The following is a 23,324-nucleotide window of genomic DNA, read 5'->3' on the forward strand; positions in this document are numbered from 1 at the left end:
TAAACTACAATGCAGATGAATGCATTATTTACTCATCCTTGTACAGACACAGCCTTTTATAACTACATGGGACGGAAGTGTACTGAGAGCAGCTATGGGTCCATTTATATCCCACCTCCCTGAAAGGAGAATAAAAGTGGAAACACTCACTCTTAGTTTAGACTTCTAAGCTGCCCTGCTGGCTTCTAGGGCACTGAATCATAAGTGAAGGTCTGTGTGATGAACCCTAGGCCAACAGCCAGGGAGCCAAGCCGGAAGGCAAGATACTGGCCTGAACAGACACAGCCTGTGTCAGGAACATTTTTGTGTGAAAAAGAAAAGAAGTCTTTCTTGGAACTAGTATTGGTCAAAATGCTAATACACTTAGATGTTACTCTGAAGTTCCATTTTAAAGAGAAATTCTGGGAAAACACCAGCATCTGAGCTAGCATTCTCGGTTGTGATTTGGGCCACTGCTAGGAGTACAGCACACTGGTGCTAGACTGGGTTCAGCAGACATGCTCCTGACAAGAGGCAGTGAGGCAAACCTTGGCATTCCTTTCCTGCCTACCTCACGCTCTCCTGCTTTGCTTAAGTTAAGGGGAGGGGGGTGACCTGATAATCATGTGGCAATCAATAAGAATAATTAAAGATTATGGGAAAAATTCTCTGAAAGAAAAGATATAAGGAAAGGTAAAAAAAAAATCTTTGACACTATTTTGAAAATTGATTTTTTCCATTCTCAGATTACACAGTCATCAGTTCTTCACCTGAAAGCAATGCTTCCAAGATGGAAACATCTTCCCAACCACCATCCTGTTGAGAATGGCAGAGTTGAGACCAGCATACAATCTATGGAACAGCCTTAGAGACAAACAGCCTGCCAGCCCTGACATCCATCACTCATGACACCACAAAACGGTACCTGAACAATACCTTTCATGGCAGGCGGTGTGTACACACTCTGCTTCCTTTGCTTAGGTGATGCATTCTGCGACTGTGGACAAGGAAAAAGAAGGCATTAGACATACATAAAAAGTTTATTGCTGTCAGAAGTGACGTAGATAAAACTGCACTGTGTCTCAGAGGGCTTTCTGATGTCTTTCTGTCAAGAAGTAGAGCTGTAATCAATGATAGACATTCTGAGTGATACCACAGACCTCCCTCCGAGCTGTATAAAGCCAAAGATCTCTTTATCATGAAATTCTCATGCTTTTTATTTTCATATTAACATTAGTTTAACAGTATTGTGTGTAATTTTATTGCTTTATTTATCTTTATTTGTTTTTTTGCTTATTTGTCTATTATGTATATATGTGTGGGTGTGCACATACCATGACGCATGTGTTCAGGTCAGAGAACAATTTGTAGAATCGCTTCTTTCCTCTCACAATGTAGGTCTGGGAGATCAAACCTGAGGTGTCAGACTTGGTGGCAAGTGCCAGTGCCTTAACTTATTGAACCAGCTTGCCTGCCCTTAGATTAGTTTCCTTTAAGGAGATACAAGGATATTAATCTCATTGCAAAGAAACATGGGTTCTGAGACAAAGTATACTTCAAAAATATGCCAGTGGTGGATATATATATATATATATATATATATATATATATATATATACATATATATATATTATATATATATTGTGTATTTTTTCTGCCTCTGTAATTAATGAGGGTTCCAAAGGGAAGATTAGAGTCTTTCATTCATAAAAGAAATCCAAAACCCTCTTGAATTTCCACATTCAATCTAAGCCCTGCCTTACTCAGAGTGAAAATGTTATGGTAATATTCCTCTGTTTGTCCAAAGGTAAGTCATTTCTTACCAAAACTGCTCCATAGCACTGTTACCTAAATACCCCAGATGAGGATAAGGTTATTAAGAGGTTTTTGTTTTTAAAATGCTAAAAGTATTTTAAAACATACTTTATGGTCAAAACCATCATTCTATAATCATATGGAATCGTCTATGTATTTTAGATATTATTTATTCTTATTATTTATATAGTTCATTCACTAATCAAATTGTGTCCAAATGACTTTTCAACAATGTATATTTATTGATACAACACAATAATGCAATATATTATTTATTTATATTTTTGACACATTTATTGAAAGGATAGAGACATAGTGTTGCCTAGTGTGCATAAAGCCCTGTGTTTGATCTCCACCACTTCATAAACATAACTGTGTATGTCTGTAATTCTAATACTAGAGAGGTGAGCGAAGGAGGGTGAGAAGTTCAAGGCCTGCCACTCCCATCCAGTGACATTGAGGCTACATGTGACTGGGAAAATTTTTTTAAATGACATTAATTTATATTTTAATGTGATGAAGGAAAGGGTCCTAATCAATGAGTTCTGGTGTCTGCAGTGATCTTTGCTGAGGAAAACTTAAGTATAAACTGTTACAATATATATTTGAGGGGTGGCTTTATGTTTCCAATGTTTATAAGAAAGAACACTAGGTGTAGAGATTGAAAGTAGAAACTATTTTGTAAAGTTTAAACTTAACTCGAGGCACATTTATGCAAACTAAGTTTTCCTCAAAATCATCATCCAAATATTTTTATTCACTGATGCAAATACATCTATCAAAAAATAAAGGTAAGAAAATTAAAACAAATACTTGCCAAATGAAGAAGCTGCCCAAGAGGTTGATTTCTCATTATATTGAGGATCCACTCAGGGTCTCACACACAGGCCCACTGCCCATCAAGCCATGTGCCAAGCCAGCATATTCTTTGTGATAGAGTTCTTTGGTACCAGTCTACATTAACTGTGTGGGTGATGGATGATTCTGGGGGACTATTCATTCTTGGGTCAGTCATGTCAGATTGATCTTGATAAGCAGTTACTACCTCTGAGATTCCTTGTATCTTTTTCCAAATATACATTCTAAGATACCTCAAAAGTTAATTATATGGAAGTTTTATACTGTCTTTTAGTAAGATAATGATGAAACCTGCTTTACATAAGTGCTTAGTTTTCAAAGCACTTTTGCATTTACTCAGTAAAGTATTAATTGTGCAAAATATTATTTGGTATTTTGCACTTTCTAGAATTTCCTCTTTGGGTGTTATATGCTTACTCATGATCAGGGAAACTGCTTACACCTACAGTCTATCCATTCTCTCTTTGTTACATTACTGGACCCACTTAACTTCTTCATGTTTAATCTACTCTATCAGATCCCCAAGTCTCCCCTGCCTCCTAGTTACTATCTAAATTATTCATATAGATATGAAAAATGTAAGAGATGTGCAGTGGTGCTGAGGTTGCATTTGAACATGTTATTTGGTGAACCCATTAGTTTTGGTTACCAAGGCTCTATAGTCTAGAGAAACTCAGTCTTCTGACACTTGGACTACAGGGCTGACTTTTGCTCTAAACAGCTGAAGACCTAAGATGTACCTGACACTGACTCCATCACCTTACTATTGAATTTCAATGTTGCCTAGCCCTGCTTTTTGTGTTTATATATAATCAATAGGGAAATCAAAACTATCAGTTGCATATCTTACAACTAAAATCCAAGTGTTCATTTAGAAATTTGCGTGGGTTTAGCATTTCATCAAGAAGCAAGGTAACTGAGGCAGAGATTTGCATCCTACTATTTTCCTTCCCATTCAGGAAAAACAACCTGAATACTTTCTCTGTCACAGTGACATTTATTTATGTCATTTGTTTTTATTACTTGTCTATTACCACCCACACAGTTAACATTAATGTAGATTGGCACCAAAGAACTCTGTTCCAAAGAATACACTGACCTGGGCATGTAGCTCAGTGGAGAGTATACCTGTGTGAGAGCCTGGGTTTGATCCTCACAATAAGGAGACAAGAAAAACAAAACAAAACCACAATGATGTTATCACAGTTAATTGTGTTTTAACACATTTATACAAAATGTAGGAAAACTTACTTCTTCTTGAGTGTTGTTCACCCTCTTCTCATCAATTTCTGAAAGAGAAGTTCATGTAATTCATTAGAAATTAATGGTCTTCCTTATAATCACATGCTAACCTTTTCAAAAGCATATGTAGAAATATTTTAAACAGTTGACATATGCTTATTTAACAACTGTGAGGTAGAGCTGAGAAGGACGGGGAGATGGTGAACTGTTTCCTTCTGGAAGGAAGGAAGAGTTTAAGGAAACACATGGAAATTTCAGTAGTGCCAGTTTTCTCATTAACCTCATAATGACTCCCTCTATCAAGGTATCTCTTTCTAGAAATTCCCAGGAATCCACAAGGATAACCCCAACTAAGAATCTCTAAGCAATAGTGGAGAGAATACCTTAAATGTCTTTCCCCTATAATGAGATTCATGACTACATTAAATGTCATCATACAGCCTTCATCCAGTAGCTGATGGAAGCAGAAGCAGAGATCCACAGCTAAGCTCTGGGCTGTGCTTCTGGATCCAGTTGTAGAGAGGGAGAAGTGATGAGCAAAGGGGTCAATACCATGCTGGGGAAAACCACAGAAACAGCTGACCTGAACAAATGGGAGGGCACAAACCACAGTCTGACAGCTGGGGAACTAGCATAGGACTGAACCAGGCCCCATAAATGTGGGTGTCAGTTGGAAGGCCAGGGCAGTCTATGGGGCCTCTGGCAGTGGAACCAGTATTTATTCCTAGTGCATGAACTGGCTTTTTGGAGCCCATTCTCTATGGAGGGATACCTTGCTCAGCCTAGCAAAGGGGAGGGAGGCTTGGTCCTGCCTCAAATGATGTGTCAGATGACAGACTTTGCTGATTCTCCATGGGAGGCCTCACCCTCTCTGAGGAGTAGATATGGGGGTGGCATGGGAAGATGGTGGGAGGGAGAGGGAACTGAGATTGGTAGGTTGGTACATAAAATAAGATTGTTTAGGAAAAAACAAAACAAAAACATGGGAAGGCCCTGTGCTTGACAACCCAGAATGCCTGCCTTTGGTATCCAGAAAGGCCACTAGGGAAATGACTCAGAGCCATGACTGATGTCATCAGTCCCCCAGTGTCAAGACACAAGTATCCTTCTGTTTTAATTGAATTTTCTGAGTTAACCAGTAACTTTTAGTTATTGGTGCTCAAGGGTCTTGAGGTTGTCACTGACAGAGCCAGTGACTGACAAATATTTTTTATGTAGTGCTTAGCACCTTCTCACAGCTATACAGAGAGTTTGATTTCTGTCTCTTGGCTTCTTGACCTAGTGACCCTTTCCTATTTGTTACATTAGTCCCCAAATCAAAAGACTAATCCAATAGTCCAGAACTTAAAGAGAAATTTATCTATGAACATCAGCTACTTAAGTTGCTTACAAAAATCAGTAACCTTCCTTGACTCAGTCCTATATCCCCATCCTGAAGATGAATGAAGGTTAAGTAAGTTTCAAATCAAAGTGACTCAAACAGAGGTAAAGATGTCCAAAAATGTGCTACAGTTTTCCGGAAATTCACTGGTAACTCATTTTCCTCACTGGGTTGTTATTGGATTAGGAAGAACAATCTCTTCTGCCCTGCTAACACCTTATATAAATCCACAGTGCATGCTCACAGGGCACATTTACAAGGAGAAAAATGCAAACACAATGTTCTTAATAATTTGTACCATGGCAGTTGTCACCAATGAAGGATACCAATAAAAGCACAGTCAAGTCTCACCAGTTTTCAACAACCTCAAAATGGCATTCATAGAGACCACATGTTCTCTGCCAGGCTACAAACTGTGATCCCTGTGGCCAACTTCAGCAGTTTTCAGGAACACTGGGTCCCTGACAAAATTTGAGAAGAGGATCCTTGTGTTCAAATATTATCAAACTTTCTCAGTAATCAGAAAAGTAATAATACCTTTGGGTACAATTGAACAAAACCAATTTATTAGTTGGTGAGTTTTCTGACTGATTATTCATAATTAAAAACTACAATATTTGATGACTAGAGCTGTTAAGAGCATGCGATGCTTTATCCTAGCACCCATGTCGGGTGACTCACACATTCCTGTAACTCTAGCTCCAGAAGATCTGATGTCCTGTTCTGGCTGGTACAGTCATAAACTCACACAGACACAGACATGGACACACACACACACACACACACACACACACACACACACACACACACAAATAATTAAAAGTAATTCTTTAAATTTTTATACATATTAAAGCTATAGTTTTTCAGGAAAAATTCAGAGTTTTTACTTTTAACTTTCTCCTCTCTCAATGGTCATTCTGTCTAAAAGAAGTTCCTTTTTTGGATGCTGGAGATAGAAAAGTGTGTGTGGAATGAGAGTCTGGCATGCATGAAGGCCTGGCTTCAACACTCCAGTACCACATAAACAGGGCCAACAGCATTGCCCATGCCCATCATCCCAGTAATTAGGAGATGGAGGCAGGAGGATCAGAACTTCAAGGTCAAGCTCAGCTCTCAGATCATACTCCCGTCCTAGCAGAATACCGGTAGAACAGTGGCACTAGTCTCTGTGTTTAATTCTTCCACTGCTCTAAAGAATACACAACAGTATCTTGTCAAACAGATACTCTAATGCTCATGTTTCATGAAAGAAGACCATCTCCTTATTCCAAAATACAGCAGGAGGGCAACTCTTCATTGATAGTAAATGCTAAAAAGTAACTTTAATATGCAAATGCTTCATCTGGAAACTTCTTAAAGCAAATCCAAAACTTCCATTTTTCATCAAGTTTTAATGTATTTTACATGACAACCACAGTTTCCCCTCCCTTCTCTCATCCCGCTCCCTCCCTCCACTTCTCCCCCACCCCCACTCCCATCCATTCCCCCTCTACCTCCATTTTGATGGGGTAAGGCCTCCCATGGGAATCAACAAAGATCAGCTCATCAAGCTGAGGCAGGACCAAGCTCCTTCCTGCATCAGGCATCAGGCTGAAGGTTTCCAACTATAGGGAATAGTTTCCAAAGAGCCAGCTCACGCATCAGGAACAGGTTCTGGTCCCACTCCTGGAGGTCCCACAAAAGACTAAGCAAAACAATCTTCACCCAGATGCAGAGGGCCTAGGTCGGTCCCAAGCTGGCTCCCCAGCTGTCCATCCAGAGTCTCCGAGCTCCCACAAGCTCATGTCAGCTGTATCTATAGGCTTCTCCATCACGATTCTGACACCCTCCCCCCCATACAATCCCTCCACTCTCTCTTCAACTGGCCTCCCGGTTCCCGACCATGGACCTCTGCATTTGCCTCCATCTAGTACTGGATGAAGGCTCCACAATGACAACCAGTCTTCACTCTGATCCAGGAAAGGCCAGTCTCCTCACCACTGCCAGGAGTCCCAGTTGGGGTCATCCTTGTGGGCTCCCAGGAACCTCCCTGGTTCCAGGTCTCTCGCCAACCCCACAATGGCCCCCTCATCACCCCCTGTCCCACCCACAACTCAAACTTCCTGACCCCTCATGTTTCCACTCCTCATCTCTTCCCCTCTACTCCCGACCACCACCCAGTCCCCAGTTTACCCAGCACACCCCACCCACCTCCTCTTCCCAGGGCGATCCATTCGTCCCTCTTAGGGTCCTCCCTGCCACCCAGCTTCTCTGGGGCTGAGGATTGTAACCTGGTTATCCTTTGCTTTACATCTAATTTGCACGTATGAGTGAGTGCACACCATGTTTGTCTTTCTTGGTCTGGATTACCTCACTTATGAAGATTCTTTTCTACGTAACTTCCATTTTTAAAAAATGGTTTTAGTCCTTCCAAGCAAATGTAACAGACACTCAAATGCCCACAAACATCACCATGCTAAGTGATTCAAAATGGAATCAGAAAAAAATAAGGATGTTTGAGTTTGCTCTGAGTTTCTGCAGATTGGGAATAAGTCAACATCAAGGTGTGTGTGTGTGTGTGTGTGTGCGCGCGCGCGCGCGTGTGTTTATGTAATCCTGAAGGACTTTTTAGCTATTGAAGTCAGTATTTTGATTGTCACCTAAGTTCCTGCTCCCTCACAGAAGCAGGTAAGGATGGAAGAGTGATTCACAAACTAGGAGAGGGCCTTTGAGTGCTCCGTGAACGCAGACCCGGAGAGATAATAAGGGAGAATAAATAGTCCATGGTGAAGCACATGTGCTCACATATATATAAATGTATGTGAGAAATTCATACAAATTCATGCTTATATGAAAAATTTAAGATGCCATGTCATACTCAATACATTATTTCATAGATTTAGACCCATGAAACAACTAAAACCGAAGAAATGCATAATTTATTCAGGACTTGTCTTGCAGAACAGCATTAGCTTATAAGCAGAAGGTTCTAGTGGAAGAGGTTCAATTTCTTAGCCTAAACTCAAAAGATGCAGACTTCTGATGTATTTAGATAAACAGGGTCACTTGAGCTTTTACGTTAAGCAGATATTTTGGAAATGGCAACTAGAAAAGTCAGTTTAGACAGAATTGAGAACTCCAAGTGAAAACAGTATTGCAAATTGATACTCCAAAGACTTTCCCTATTGAAAGGGAAGACCAGTGAAAGCCTAAATATATTTAAAATATCTGAAACCATAAAGCCATCCTCAGAAAGGAATCAAACAGCTCTGGGGATCACAAACATTATAAACAAATAAATAATAAGTAAATAAAAATGCAATGTGATAAGCAGGTGAGAAACTGGGTCCAGAAGGCTTTGGAGTCCAGAAGCAGGCAGAAGCAACTGGAATTTTCAATCCACCTGAAGAAGAACTGACATCTTGTGAGAAAGAAACAGAAGCCAGACTTACTGTCTGGAATCAGGATCCCACAATTGTTACTCAATTGGAGAAAGACTCCTATGTACACACCCAGGGCAAGACAGACAGTGAAGCACAAGCTACCATGGATAACTACCAACCAAGGAACTGAAACAGAAAAGGCAATCCTGATAGGCTACCTACTTTCTTTCCTCGAGATGCAAAATGGCTGCTTGAAATTGAGAGTTGTCACTCTGCTAACCTGGCACCACATTGCACACTAGTTATTCGGATGTGACATTAACCATCAGGTGACATGAAAGGAGAAGATAGCATAACTAATCATACCCCAGATAGGCAGGATTCTCTTAAATAGGACTGAACTTCATAAAACAACCACCAGTGTGTGTGTGTGTGTGTGTGTGTGTGTGTGTGTATGAGGGAGAGAGAGAGAGAGAGAGAGAGAGAGAGAGAGAGAGAGAGAGAGAGTCAATAGCCACTTGTCATAGAATTCCCTTGCTGTTATCCGACAATAACTCACACCAATAGGAATATTATTTTCCTCCCATTTCACTGATATCCTTGTGTCAGATCATTTATCATGAGTCTATCCTTTAAAACTAAGCCTACAAAATAGATAAAAATGAGTTCCTGAAATGAGGCACTTTCAGTGGAAATAAAAGGTAGGCTTTTTATTTAAATTGCAAACATTTCTGTGAAACACAGTGCCACTTAATACCTTAGACTTCTACCAAATTTATCATGAAGATCATAATTTTGTAGTAGATGATATACAATTTTCTCAAAAATATGAGAACATGTATAATATTTATTATTGTGTTATGCCAATTTCAAAGAGTTTATAAAAAGCCAACCATCAATCTCCATTAAATCTAGAATATCACATTTACATCTATATAACCCAAGCCAACTGGTTTGAATGCATGTAAATCATGATAGTAGGTTTGGAGATGTCATTAGCTATCTCAAAGCACACCTTCTCCTATGAGCAAGTAATATTTATAGTTAGGAAATACTTCTAAGACAATAATTCTACATACTTTAATAACAAATCTTGAATTGAATGATAGAAGTCGAGATGAAGACAACAGTTTCTTGCCTGATTATTTTTATGTCTGTCAATGGAGATCCTTCAACTGGTGTGCTGTTTAGTTATATGTGTACCCTATAGTATATATTGCTATATGGTATGCATGTATAATTGTGTATGTAGTTATATGTATTTATAAAATTCCTTGAACTTTTTTCTCTATCAACATAAGTCTTTGCTTGTCCTATAGAGTTGTACTGAGTTGTGGACATTTTTTTTTCTACCTAGAGCAGTGCTTCTCAACCTTCCTAATGATGTGACCCTTTAATACAGCTCCTCATGTTGTGGTGACCCCCAACTACAAAATTATTTGTTTTGCTACTTCATAAATGTATAGTTTAGCTACTGTTATAAATCATAATGTAAATATCAGATAAACAGGATATTTGATATGTGACTCAAGGGGTCTCGACCCACAGAGAACTACTGTTCTAGACCTAGAAGAGGGTTGAGCAGATGGCATGGGTTTAACATGCATGCTATGGATGCCTCAGGACCTGCATTGAGATCCCCAGCACACAGGCAAGAGTGCCAGGCATTCTGTCAGACAGCAGTGGAGAGGCAAAGACAGGCAGGTCTCTAGGACTCTAACCAACCAGGTTCACTGAGAAAGCCCGTTTTAGAACAACAGGATAATTAACATTCATTCTATAAGCTAATTTCTCTCTGAGTGAGATTATGGCAATATGTTCCTGCACTATTTCTGATTGGGGAAGTGTGCTTTAAATTCTTTTACATATCTCTAGTAAGGATGCTCGGACAATCTTTTAGTTTTCTGTCCCTTCCTTCTGTCTAGGAAATGGGGTTACTAAGCTAGCAGCAAGCTTGGATATGACTCTAAATCCCCAGTATATTTTCACTAGCTTGTTCCTTTGATCTTTGCCACCATGACCAAAAATTAGTTTCATTTTATGCAAGAGTAGCACTTCACAAAAGTGATTTATAGTCTTTTTTTTTTTTTTCTTTTGGTGCCCTAAAGGCTTAATTACAAGGAGACTGGTGCTATGTTTGGCAGTCTCTAAAGGAATTTACCATCAGATTGCTGAAAACAACAGTAGAATCAAAATTGTTGCCTTTTAGCTGATTCTTTATTTCCTCTCACATATTTGAAGAAGAGACATGCTTCTAGAAGACCTTAGAAATACATCTAGTGCTTATGAAAGATTAAACTGTGCAACTAAACTATGCACGGGGGAGACAATGGAAGGTGGGAACTCCACAGATTGAGGATGGACCAGCACAGAGAGCTTCCAGGACTAAATAGGAATAAACCATGTGCAAATGAGGAATGGTGCTGTGTTACTGAGCACACCTGATGCCTTGGATTTGTCATCTCCTTGTGGTTTTAGTATCTAGGTTTAGCATAAGTGTGCTTAACATGCTGAAGAAACCTACTCTATATTTCTTACAAGCAGTAGAGAACTGAACACACTGCTGAATACTTCTTCACAGAAGGACTAGGTAGAACAGGGCTATGCAAACTCTCTTTAGATGGCTCATGCTGGCTTCCCCAACTCTCCCCCTTGCCAGTGCCAGCCTTAGTTATTAGCCCTTTAACTGGAGCCTGTTGCAATGTGCTGGAGGCCTGTTATTTGGGGCATCAAGTTGAACCACTAGGCAGTGGTCTCTTGCATGTTCTACCCTGTGCTCTCAGATTTTTTTTTTTTTTGTCACAACTTCGTCCAAATTGAAACCGTCACACCAAAGAAATGAGTTTATGTTCACTGGGAAGGGAGATATTGAGAAAACAACCCTGGAAGCCTAACTCAGGCCTGCTTTGCCAAGAGTCATTGGGATGTATTTTCTTTTCAGCATTGCTTCCAGCTTTCCATTTTGTAATTGAAGATAATCTCATCAGCAAATTGATTTTCCCCTAAGGCCTTCTATAAAATATCTCATTTTAGGGGCTATCCAATAAAACCTGGGTACACTGTATGGATTGTCTGTGCCAATAGAGAAGAAAATGGCAAAGAAAACACAATGGATTATGTAGAACATTCAACCACTTCTGTCTTATAACTCCAAATTATATTTCTGCTCACATTTTGAAGTTTCTGTGGCTACTCTCCAGCACAAGGAAAGAGAGCAGAAAAGGCAGAGTCTCTGAAAACCCCAGAACATGTTTTTCATGAGTCTGCCTGACTTTTATGAATTTAGCTTCTCTTTTAGGTATTTGTTATCCTCCCACACACTTAGTTACCTGAGGACATAAAAGCTGTTTTATTGTCTTTCTAATCAGTCTTCATTTCCAATCACTGACAGTGTGTATTCTGTTTGTTTGTTTTGTTGGGTTTTTTGGCATGTTTGAATTTGAATTTGTCACATTTCTTCCAGGAAAATAGTTTCATTTGAATATAATTCATTTAAACAACAACATAATAATTCTATTAAGAAAAAAATCACCCTCATTTGGAAAGAATCACCCAGGGAATTGATGATGAAATATAGATTTTTCACATTAATTTTATAGGTCAATCTAAAAATAAATCTCTGGTGTTCTAGGAAAATATAAAAAAATCAATGAGATAACTGTTAATAAGCATTCAACATCTTCCAATAGTGTGTTTTGTGCCATTTTTTTTGCTTAATTTCCTCTAAGTGGTTGTAATTTGAGTAACTTTGGTTTTAGACATTTTGAATCATTACCATTTTATCTGCATTTTACCTAAAATAACACAACATTATTTTGTAACAGAACCATGAAGCCCCTGGCAGGCTAGGTGTAGAAATGGCTGGGAAGGCCAGCAATGTGAATGGTGTTACTGGAATTCGGAGAACACTCACTGTCCCTTTGAGACATGAGATACTGCATTTAGAATTGAATTGGCAGCTCACCAATATTTGGGATAATTATTTCTGTTTCTATGCCATAGAAATTCCTCCTCTTTCCCCCAACAGGTCGCTAACACTGGCAGTGACTTTCTGAACCTTCTTTGATATTTGCATTTAAAGTAATCATTTTATATTTCTAGAGAAGATAATGGAATACAAGCAAATACACAATTTTTTATGTAATTTTGCCTGTTATGAATTTCCAAATTAAACTTCTTATCTCTGTTTCTAGCTTGAATTGATGAACAACTTGGGGACCTACAACTCATAAATAGAATGTATAATCACACACACACACACACACACACACACACACACACACACACACACACCTACATATGTGAACACACATTATGTACACATGAAAAACAGAAAAGCTATCTCACCAGCAGCATGATGCTTTTCAGCTTTATGGCAAAGATGCAGGGCAAAGTGTATGAAGTCTCAATTGTGTAGGATGAATGACTTTAAAGAACTAAGGTATAAGCAGGGTGGTGGTGACCCATACCTTTAAACCCAGTATTGTGAGGCAGAAGCAGGTGGATCTCTCTGGGTTCTAACCAACCTGGTCTACAGAGCAAGTTCCAGGACAGCCAGGGCTACATGGATCAACTCTGTCCTGGAAAATCAAAAGTTAAACACACGCAAACAAATAAAAAAAGATCTAAGGCTTGATATGAGACCATGGTTAATATGGTTAATGCTGGTAATTTGCCAAAAAGAGTAGTTCTTTTTGGTGTTCTTCCAGAGAGAGAGACAGACAGACAGACAGACACACAGACACACAGACACACACACACACACACACACACACACACACACACACAGACACACACACACACACACACACACACACACACACAGAGAGAGAGAGAGAGAGAGAGAGAGAGAGAGAGAGAGAGAGAGAGAGAGAGAGAAGAGGGGAGAAGAGGAAGGGGAAGGAGGGAAAGAAGGTAGATGCATGAAAAAACAATTATCAGATTTTTGTTTTAAGGAAATTATCCTGAGTAGACACTGAGTTGGGATGGGATGGCAGTATTCAGGCAATGGGTGATGAATCATTGAATCAGACTAGAGAAACATTTAAGAGAAAGAATGGACAAGCTTTGTACACTGAGTGGATGGGTGGAGCTGCAGGGAACAGCAATAAAAGACAGGGGTTTAAAGATCATATTTTAAAGATGAAAAACAGTGCCTGGCTCAGATTTTGCATGTTCATGAAACTGTTGGTTTTGAGATGATTGTTGATTATACAAAAGTGATCTAGAAATAGTCATGCTCAGTAGTGAAAGCCCAGCTGAAGACAGATCTGAGAGTCATCTGGTCAATGAGGCTATACAAAGATAGAAGACTGATAGAAACAGGATTTGGTACAAATCCAACCTGTGTAACCATATAGTTCAGAAAGACACTGCAAAAGACAAGCCCATAAAGAAACAATGGAGCAGCCACCAGGGATAATGGAAGCTTTACTGATGGCCTACATAATGAGTCATTCCCCAGAGTACCTCTAGATCTGTCTTGGGTCATCCACTCTCTTTTTTAATATGGTGCATGCATGCACAAAACAGTTATGTGGCATTTGCCTGTCGACACAGCTATTAGATACTGTTTCTTGGCTTGTATGTGTTAAAAAATACAGTTCTATGTAGATATTTACTTTTAATTTTTTCCTCTTTCTGTGCTTTATGGTAACAGAAATAATAGTTATAGCAAGTTCATCAACATTTTAGCTTTTTTTCTTGCTTACTTTATGGTTCAGCACATAACACTCGTGCTTCAGCTCTTTGGAGCAAGTTTGGAACAAGTTCAAGGATGTAATAAGACTCCTTGAAAATCAGTTCTTACTAAATACAATGTTAGTGGTTTAAGAAAATAATTTAGGAACAGATGGACCAAATTTACTTTCACACACATGAATCTGAGCATAAAGTGGTTGACCAAACGCATTTCACATTCTTCCAAATATAACTCTATGAATATGAAATTGAAAGAAAAATGCTGAGTGATACATTCTGCTTTGCCAGTAGTTGGCCATTATCCCTATTTTTTTTAAAAAAAAATTCTCTAAGCTGGGCATAGGTGGCAAAAGCCTTTAATCCCAGCACTCTGGAGGCAGAGGCAGGCGGATCTCTGTGAGTTCAGGCAAGCCTGGTCTACAGAGCTAGTTCCAGGACAACCTCGAAAGCTACACAGAGAAACCCTGTCTCAAAAAACCAAAAAAAAAAAAAATTCTCTATTCGTTGTTTGGAGTTGCCTACCTATTTTTAAGGTTAAAGAGGATGTTCAAAGGTAAAATATTCTTGTTTTTATTTCTTAAACATTATATATTGTAGCTCACATCTTTCAACCCCCTCCAAATTTTTATCATGGCAAAACTAAACAGTTGCAAAAAAAACAATAAAACCATCTGATTTACCTCCAATTAAAGGGATGTGTCCCTCTTTCTTTTTCTTTACCTAATACCTTCACCTTCCTCAATGCAGTTGATGTGACTTGTCATCCTATTTGCTTGACATCTTGATTCCCTATCTTAAAAGCTAGTATGAACTGAAGTTTGCAGGGAGAAAAAGCAACACCTCTTTTAAAGAATCTGCAAAGCTGATTGGCTGAGCAGAACTCTGGGATCCTGGAGTCAGGAGGTTACAGATCTAGAACAAAATGATATAGGGATTTCCTTGATCCTGTTAGTAGCTATTCACTGTGCATCTCTCCATCTCTTCTAACATCCCTGACTATCATGTGGAACCTTTGGGACTGTACCAAAGAACCAGCTACCACCAATGCAAAGGCTAAGAATGTCATCTGACAGCATCTGATACCCAGAGCAGAGATTTCACACTGTGCTGTAACCCATACACTTGAGGTTCCCATCCACAAATTTGGGAAAAAAAGCCTTTATTTATGTCCCCATCCCTGTAACTACAGAAGCTCCATGAAACTGTTTCCAAATTAAAATGTGGCATTTGGAACAATCTGAATAATCCATGTTCCTGAGCCATGAACACTCATATTTGACTCAAGAATGAAGTATCTTTTTTTCACTCTTGGGGTGAAAGTTGTTTTGCACTGATGCTGATAAGAACTGGGTACATTCTAGATCAAGGCACAGGAACTATAATTCTGTTATTTAAGCAAAAGAATCCAAGCATGGACCAAACACTACTGCCTCAAAGAAGAAACAATAAAGAAAAGTCAATGAAACGGTTCCTAATGATATTCTGCTCTCCTCATGGATCAGAGTCCAGCGTAATTGTCATTAGAGAGGATTTGTCCAGCAACTGGTAGGAGCAGATACAAAGACCCTCCCCCCCAGCCAAATACTAGGCAGAGCTAAGGGAATCTATGGAAGAAGGGGAGGAAGGATTGTAGGAGTAAAAGGGGTCAAGAACACCCTGAGAAAACAACCCACAGAATCAACTAGCCAGGCCTCATAGGAACTAACAGAGACTGAAGCAACAATCAGAGAGCCTATATGGGTCTGACCTAGGTCCACTGCATTTATGTTACGGTTGTGTAGGTTGGTGTTCTTGTGGGACTTCTAACAGTGGGAGAGGGGGCTGTCTCTGACTCTTTTAGACTCTTTAGGAACCCTTTTCCTCCTACTGGGTTGACTCATCCAGCCTTAATATGAGGTAGGCGTATGTCTAGTCGTATTGTCCATGTTTGGTTGATATCCCTGGAAGGCCTGCTCTTTTCTGAAGGGAAGCATAGAAATGGATATGGGGCAGAGAAGAAGTGGGAGGAGGAGAGGAAAGAGGGGATACTGGTTGGGATGTAATATATGAGAGAAAAAAATAAATAAAGTTTAAAAATTACCTAACAAATCTGGAGATGAAAATACTGAGAAAAGAACAGAATATTAAGGTATTTACTGTGAACTCCTACTGATTCTCTGGTATGATTAAGAACATGCAAATTGCATTATAATTAAAGTTATTTTCTATTTTAAGGTCACAGTCCTTGTATATGATTTCCTACCCTCCATGGGAAAATAGATCAAAGGCATAATAAAATGAGTGACTATATGATGGATTCCTACAGTGAAACCATTCTGGACTTGGAAAGCAACTAAACTTTCTTCCCCCTAGGGGATTTAGAATTGGCAGTAAGAATGCCAGGAAGTAATTTTTGTAGAAAAGAAAAACCACATAATTCCTCACAGATATTTTTTTTAATACTAAGGCACTTACATGACTAGCTAGAAGTTTAATCTTTAAAGAATAAGTTGAATGGTTACTAAGGGTGGCTGAAATGAAAAATAATTTTTACTTAGGCATTTAAATGTAAAATCTAGCCTCGTACAGTACAACCATTTTGTTGTTCAAGCATGCATTCATTTACACAATAAACTTTGCAAGCCTATTGGGAAGAAATGAGTTACAGTTAATCTAGATTCACAGCAGACAGATGTAGTCTTGGGCATAAAGTGTCCTCTATCCCTTCACAGAGGAACAAGACTAGATGCCAAACTCTGGGCTTGGTAGTAGCAACTTAAGGCTAGACCAGACACAGTCCTTTCTTTCAATGAAAGGCTGGAACTGCCCCTGAAAAAAATCCAAGAAGAAAGACAAGCACAATGCAGTGTGAGAAACAGCCCAAACAGTGAGCCTTCATTCCAGTCCTCCCATGTGCAAACAACTAAGGTAAGTGGTATGATTGCTTTTCATTTTGGTGACCTAAAAAATCTCGTTTTCTTTAGTAATTAAAACTAGCAACTTTGGGGAATTAAACTTTTCCTGTTTTGAAAAGTTTAGACAGACTATGCTTTGCCTCTGGGTATCTGGATATTCTTGAATCCTACCCACTCATTGTTGTCATTGAGGTATGTGTGACTTTCTTAAATTCCCCACTATTACTTAGATTGTTAGTTGGGGTCAACCTTGTAGATCTCTGGACATTTCCCTAATGCCAGAATTCTCTTTAAAACTACAATGGCTCCCTCCATGATGGTATTCTCCCCTTCTCTTTCTTCTAACTCCCTCTCCCCTCTCCACATGATCCCCATGTGGAGATCTTGTCCCTTTCCCCTTCTCCCAGGGACCTTGTGTGTCTCTGGGGACCTCCTTCTTTCCTAGCTTCCCTGGCATTGTGGATTATAGGCTGTTTCTTCTTGGCTCTGCTTTCACACACCTGTGCCTCCTGACTGTTTTGATTCCTGTATTCAAAATTGACATTCTCTTTGGACATGTAGCTTTGTGGATGGACAGTTGATCATGAATGATCTTTGTATCACGATTCCCTCGTGCTACCTTTCTGTTTTAACTAAGTTGGCTGAGTTTCATTTCATCATCAAATTTATAGAAAACCCCACAGAAACTCTGTTCTGAATTCCTTTATGCTTAAGAATACTTGTATTCTACAGCACCATCTTGGCTTCTTTGCTCATCCCTCCTCTTTCTCCACAATTGGATTCCATGGGTACGGTTCAGTGCTTATCTGTGGGTGCCTGTTTCTGCTTGGAACAGCTACTGGATGAAGGCTCTAGGAATGGTAACCAAAGTAGACATCAATCTCTTTATAGGGGAAGGGCATCAATGACATCCTCTCCACCACTGCCTAGATTCTTAGTTGGGGTCATTCCTGTGGATTCCCTAACATTTCCCCTGTGTCAGACCTCTCTCCATACCTGTATTGTCTCCCTCTATCAAGGCATCACCTGGAGAAACAGTTGACTTAACCTAGTGAGAGCACAGAGACCCTAGTCATAAAGCTGCGGAAACAGCATTAGATTGAACCAAGCCCTCTGAATGTAGGTGCCAGCTAGGAGGCCAAGACAGTCTATGGGACCTCTAACAGCAGAGCCAGTCTTTAACCCTAGAGCATAAATGGACTTTGGGAGCCCATTCCCTATGGAGGAACACTATTGCAGCCCAGATACAGCAAGGAGGGCCTAGACCTTCCCCCAAACCATATGACAGACTTTGAAGGTCCCTGGTGGAGGGCCTCACTATTCCTGGGAAGGAGTTTGGGGATGGGTTGGGGGGTGTTGGTGGGGAACATAGGAGGATGGGAAGGAAAGGGAATGGGGGGATGGATATTTAAATATGAGTAGTAATTAAAGAATTAAAAAAGAAAAAAGAATACTTGTATTTTGATATAAGAAAAGAGCATAGTTAAAATAGATCACAATCTCTTTAATTCCATGCAGCTACTGCTCAACCATCTACTATAATTTATCTGTCATGAGGAGAAACTTGCTTTTGCTAGTGCATCTGAAGAATTATTATTGAATTTAAATAATATGTATTAAGTATTACCACATATTTTGTATATTATTAAACTATAGCAATAACTTACATTTTTACTAGATCATTAGATACTATTCTAATTCCCTGCCCTTTTTCTCATTATTATATTTGTGTTTATAATTTTAAGGGCTTTTTTATGTTGTTCCTTTCTTTCCTTTTTTTTCACTCTCTTTTTTCCTTTTTTCTTTCTTTTTTTGTGAGAGTAGGGTCAGGTCAATAATCCTTCTGTGGAATGGCCTTTGTCTGTTTCAGTCTGTCCTGTCCCTTTGCATTATCCCTAAACAACCTAAAGTCTTCTATCATGTCAGCAACTCTACTTTGGTTTGAAATGCGTCTCTCAGTTCTGTAATGGTGTCATTCTGCCTGTGATCTCCCCCATTGCTCTTCTCTTCTCATATTCATCCATCTGACTGTGATAATGCGTTTTTAAGTGTTTATGTATCACTAAACACTGATAAGGATATTTCTCCTATTCCATGCACCATATATTTCCCAACCTGGCTCCTTTATTTGTCTTCAGCAAGGTTGCATTGTATTTTTCACAAAGTTGGCATGGTGTTTTTCTATCTTAATAAAATAAGCTATGGATACCTCATCACTATACCCGCATTAAGATTTATTTACCTTCTTGTCCAGTTACAATTAAAGATGAGCCACCTCTGCTTAATGACAAAGGTGTTTAGCAGGGGAAGAAGAGTTTAACTGGTATTCACTCTAGAAATTCAGCATATTATCAATTCCATACATTAGGGCTCAGGCCTCGTATTGACGTCATATTTCACTCCTAAGGAAAATGCATGTGTTCTTACCACTGAGTCAAGGGCCTGCTTAGGAGATCTCTAATGCTCTCTCAGTATATTCTGAGAGTGTGTTGCAGAGATGACAGCCCAGACTTTCTGAGGTTTCATTTCTCCTCCAAGATTTCTATTCATTTCTCTTAATAGAATTCTCTCCGTAGTGGGTTTTGAATTAATGTTTACAGGATTGTGCTGTGTTACTTAGAAGTACAGAGCTGAGGTTGGGATGAGTAGCTAATTTGGGAATAAATCACCTTTTTTCCTGCTGTGTGACTTTTCAAAGTTCATGTCATTGTTTCCTTTAGTCATTTTTGTGCAGTTTTTTTTTTTTATAATATAACGTTCTTGATGGTTTCACCTGTTTAAAAATGTTGGTAAGAACTGAGCAAGGAGAGTTTATTACAGCAGACTTATAAGCTTTCCTGTCTGTGCCTCTGATGCTCCCTGCCGCCAGCCCTGCACAGTGGTTAGCCTGTGCTCTATGACTACCTTCTGAATTTAATTGAAAATGTAAATTGGCTTAAGTGTGAAGACAGCCTTAACTAAAATATGTTCCTCAATTTGTTTTCAGCAGCCTGAGGAGAGTTCTTTAATTAAATTATTTGTTTAATATAAATAATAGCATCAATTAACAAAATAGTTATGTTCAACATTGCTTAAGAAAACAGTTTCAAACAAGAGCATAAGAAACACCCACCTGTAAATTATTCATTAACAGGCCCCGTTAGGGTGTGTCTCTCTGTCTAAGTGTCTAAGTCTGCGTTAACTTAAGGCTTTTAACTGTGATTTCTGCTCTGCTTGCTGTTTCTTATTGAGAGGTAATTATGAGAGGTAATTACAATACACTGGTAGAAGCTTTCATGTCTGAAGTGACTGTCCTTTATTTATAAGAGCCACTGTTTTGGGTGGGAATGGGTAATTGGCCCCTTGATATTTTCCAGAACTTACTGATTGCCTCTTTACCTGACTCCCTTCCCCTCATTGGATCCCTTCTCTCTGGAATTTCTTATTTTGAGGAGCGATTTTAAGAGGCAGAAATGGCCAACATCTTTCTTACAGTTTCTAAAATCTTAGGAGAACAAAAATGTATTCCGTGGCCCTGATTTGATAACTTGGACCATATCACTAGATTCTTACACTTCCTTGGTGAGGACCTCCACTCCATCCACTTCCTACATGAAGGAAAACTCTTACCACATCTTCAAGAGATGTGTTTCTGAGGTCTACTTGAATAATAGCAGATGAGTTCCACACCAACTCACTGTTTACCATTATAGACTTTGAATTTTGACTATGACGCCATAATTTATATCTGCATTGTAACCTCAACCCATGTATCTTCATGAAAATACTTGTTCTAAATAAACTATACACTTATAATTGTTAAAAACTGCTATAAAGCAACTTTAAAAATTGTATTTGTTTTGTCTTTTCAGACCTATTGTTGCTTTCTAATGAGTCATTTCTGACAGATATTCCACTTTTACCAATTAGAAAATTAAGAGACTGCTGATTGTATTAGAACAAAATATGTACTCCTGCTGCCATAAAGTTGTCAGAATAAAAACAAAGTTCCATTATGGTTATGACATAAATTTATTCAGGAGACTGATTTAAATTTTTAATTTCAAAACTATCTTGTATTAGGAATTTTTGGACAGCTTTCAAGTTAGGGGGTTAAAATATCTTTAAAGCTTCTTAAAAGTTTTTAAAACAATCAAGTTACAAATTTTAACTCACAAAACTCTAAATTAAAAGTGTGTTTCATAGACCTATATGATTATAATTTAAGTCTTTGAAGAAAGAAAGTGAAGATATCAAAAAATGGGAAGATCTCCTATGCTCATGTATTGGTAGGATTAACATAGTAAAAATGGCCATCTTACCAAAAGCAATCTACAGATTCAGTATAATCCCCATCAGAATCCCTACACAATTATTCACAGATTTCAAAAGAACAACACTTAGGTACATATGGCAAAAAAAAACCCAGAATAGTTAAAAACAATACTCTACAATAAAGGAAATTCTAGTGGCATCACCATCCCTGACTTCAAGCTCTACTATACAGCTCTAGTAATAAAAATAACATGGTATTGGCATAAAAACAGACAGGTGGATCAATGGAATCAAATTGAAGACCCAGATGTAAATCCACACATGTATTAACACATAATTTTTGACAAAGAAGCCAAAATTAAACAATGGAAAAAATAAAGCATATTCAACAAATGGTGCCGGCATAACTGGATGTCAGAATGTAGAAGAATGCAAATAGTTTCATATCTATCACCCTGTGCAAAACTCAAGTCCAAGAGGATCTAAGAACCCAACATAAATCCAATTGCACTAAACCTGATAAAAGAGAAAGTGAGAAGTAGCCTTGAATACATTAACACAGGAGACAATCTCTTTAATAGAACACCAGTTACACTGACATTAACATTGACAATTAATAAATTGGACCTCCTGAAACTGAAAAGTTTCTGTAAGGCAAAGGGCACTATCAATAGGATAAAATGACAGCCTACAGAATGGGAAAAGATCTTTACCAACACCACATCTGACAGAAGGCTGATCTCCAAAATATTTAAAGAACTAAAAAAGCTAGACATTAAAGTACCAAGTAATCCAATTTAAAAATGGGGAACAGGTTTAAACAGAAAATTCTCAACAGAAGAATCTCAAGTGGCCAAGATACACTTAAATAATTGTTCAACATCTTTAGCCATCAGAGAAATGCAAATCAAAAAACTCAAAGATACCATCTTACACCTGTCAGAATGCCTAAGATCAAAAACACTAATGAAAGCTTACGTTGGAGAGGATGTGGAGTCAGGGGAACACGCCTCCACTGCTGGTGGGAGTACAAACTTGCACAGACACTTTGGAAATTGATATGGCGGTTTCTCAGAAAATTGGAAATCAACCTCCCTCAAGCCACAGCTATACCAATCTTGTGCATATACTCAAAAGATGCTCAATCATAGCACAAGGACACTTGCTCAATTATGTTCATAGCAACATTATTAACAATAGCCAGAACCTAGAAACAACCTAGATGCCCCCAACAGAAGAATGGATAAAGAAAACGTGGTGTATTTACACAATGGAGTATTACTCAGCTGTAAAAACAAAACAAAACAGAGACATCATGGAATTTGCAGGCAAATGGATGGAACTAGAAAAAAATCATTCTGAGGTAAGCCAGTCCAAAAACACAAACATGGTATGTACTCACTCATAAGTGGATATTAGGGATAAAGTAAAGGATAACTAGGCTACAATCCATAGCCTCAGAGAGGCTAGGTAACAAGGAGAGCCCAAAGAGGGGTGAATATATTGCTCTGGGAAGGGGAAATAGAAGAGATCTCCTGGGTAAACTTGGGGTTGGGGGGCATGGGAACATGAGGGATCAGGTTCGGTAGGTTAGGGGTGGAATAGATGGGGAGAGTAATGAAAGAGATGTCTTGATAGGGGTGGAGGTTTCAGGGTTAAGAAGAAACTTGGTTCCAGGTAAACTTCCCAAAATCCACAAAGATGACCCCAGCTAAGACTTCTAGCAATAATGAAGAGCATGATTGAACTGGTCATCTCCTGTAATCAGATTGGTGACTACCCTAATTATTGCCAGAGAGCCTTCATCCTGTAACTGATGAAAGCAGATGCAGAGATCCA

At 38.8% G+C, this 23,324-nt stretch overlaps 1 protein-coding gene across 3 annotated transcripts in view; it reads right to left on the reverse strand.

Moving 5' to 3' along the window:
* The window catches only part of Ppp1r1c (protein phosphatase 1 regulatory inhibitor subunit 1C), a 100,174-nt gene that overhangs the window by 52,898 nt on the left and 23,952 nt on the right, over positions 1 to 23,324 (reverse strand). For 2 of the 3 annotated variants that reach the window (XM_027420078.2, XM_035446717.1), the window contains exons 3-4: positions 3,904 to 3,941; positions 916 to 976 (exon numbers count right to left, since the gene is read on the reverse strand). The exons of the other annotated variant lie outside the window; for it this stretch is intronic. In XM_027420078.2, the coding sequence (XP_027275879.1) occupies positions 916 to 976; positions 3,904 to 3,941 (99 nt within the window). The remainder of the gene's footprint in view (positions 1 to 915; positions 977 to 3,903; positions 3,942 to 23,324) is intronic. 3 annotated transcript variants of the gene reach the window in all.

Source organism: Cricetulus griseus, chromosome 6, assembly GCF_003668045.3.
Source record: "Cricetulus griseus strain 17A/GY chromosome 6, alternate assembly CriGri-PICRH-1.0, whole genome shotgun sequence".
Lineage (NCBI taxonomy): Eukaryota > Metazoa > Chordata > Mammalia > Rodentia > Cricetidae > Cricetulus > Cricetulus griseus.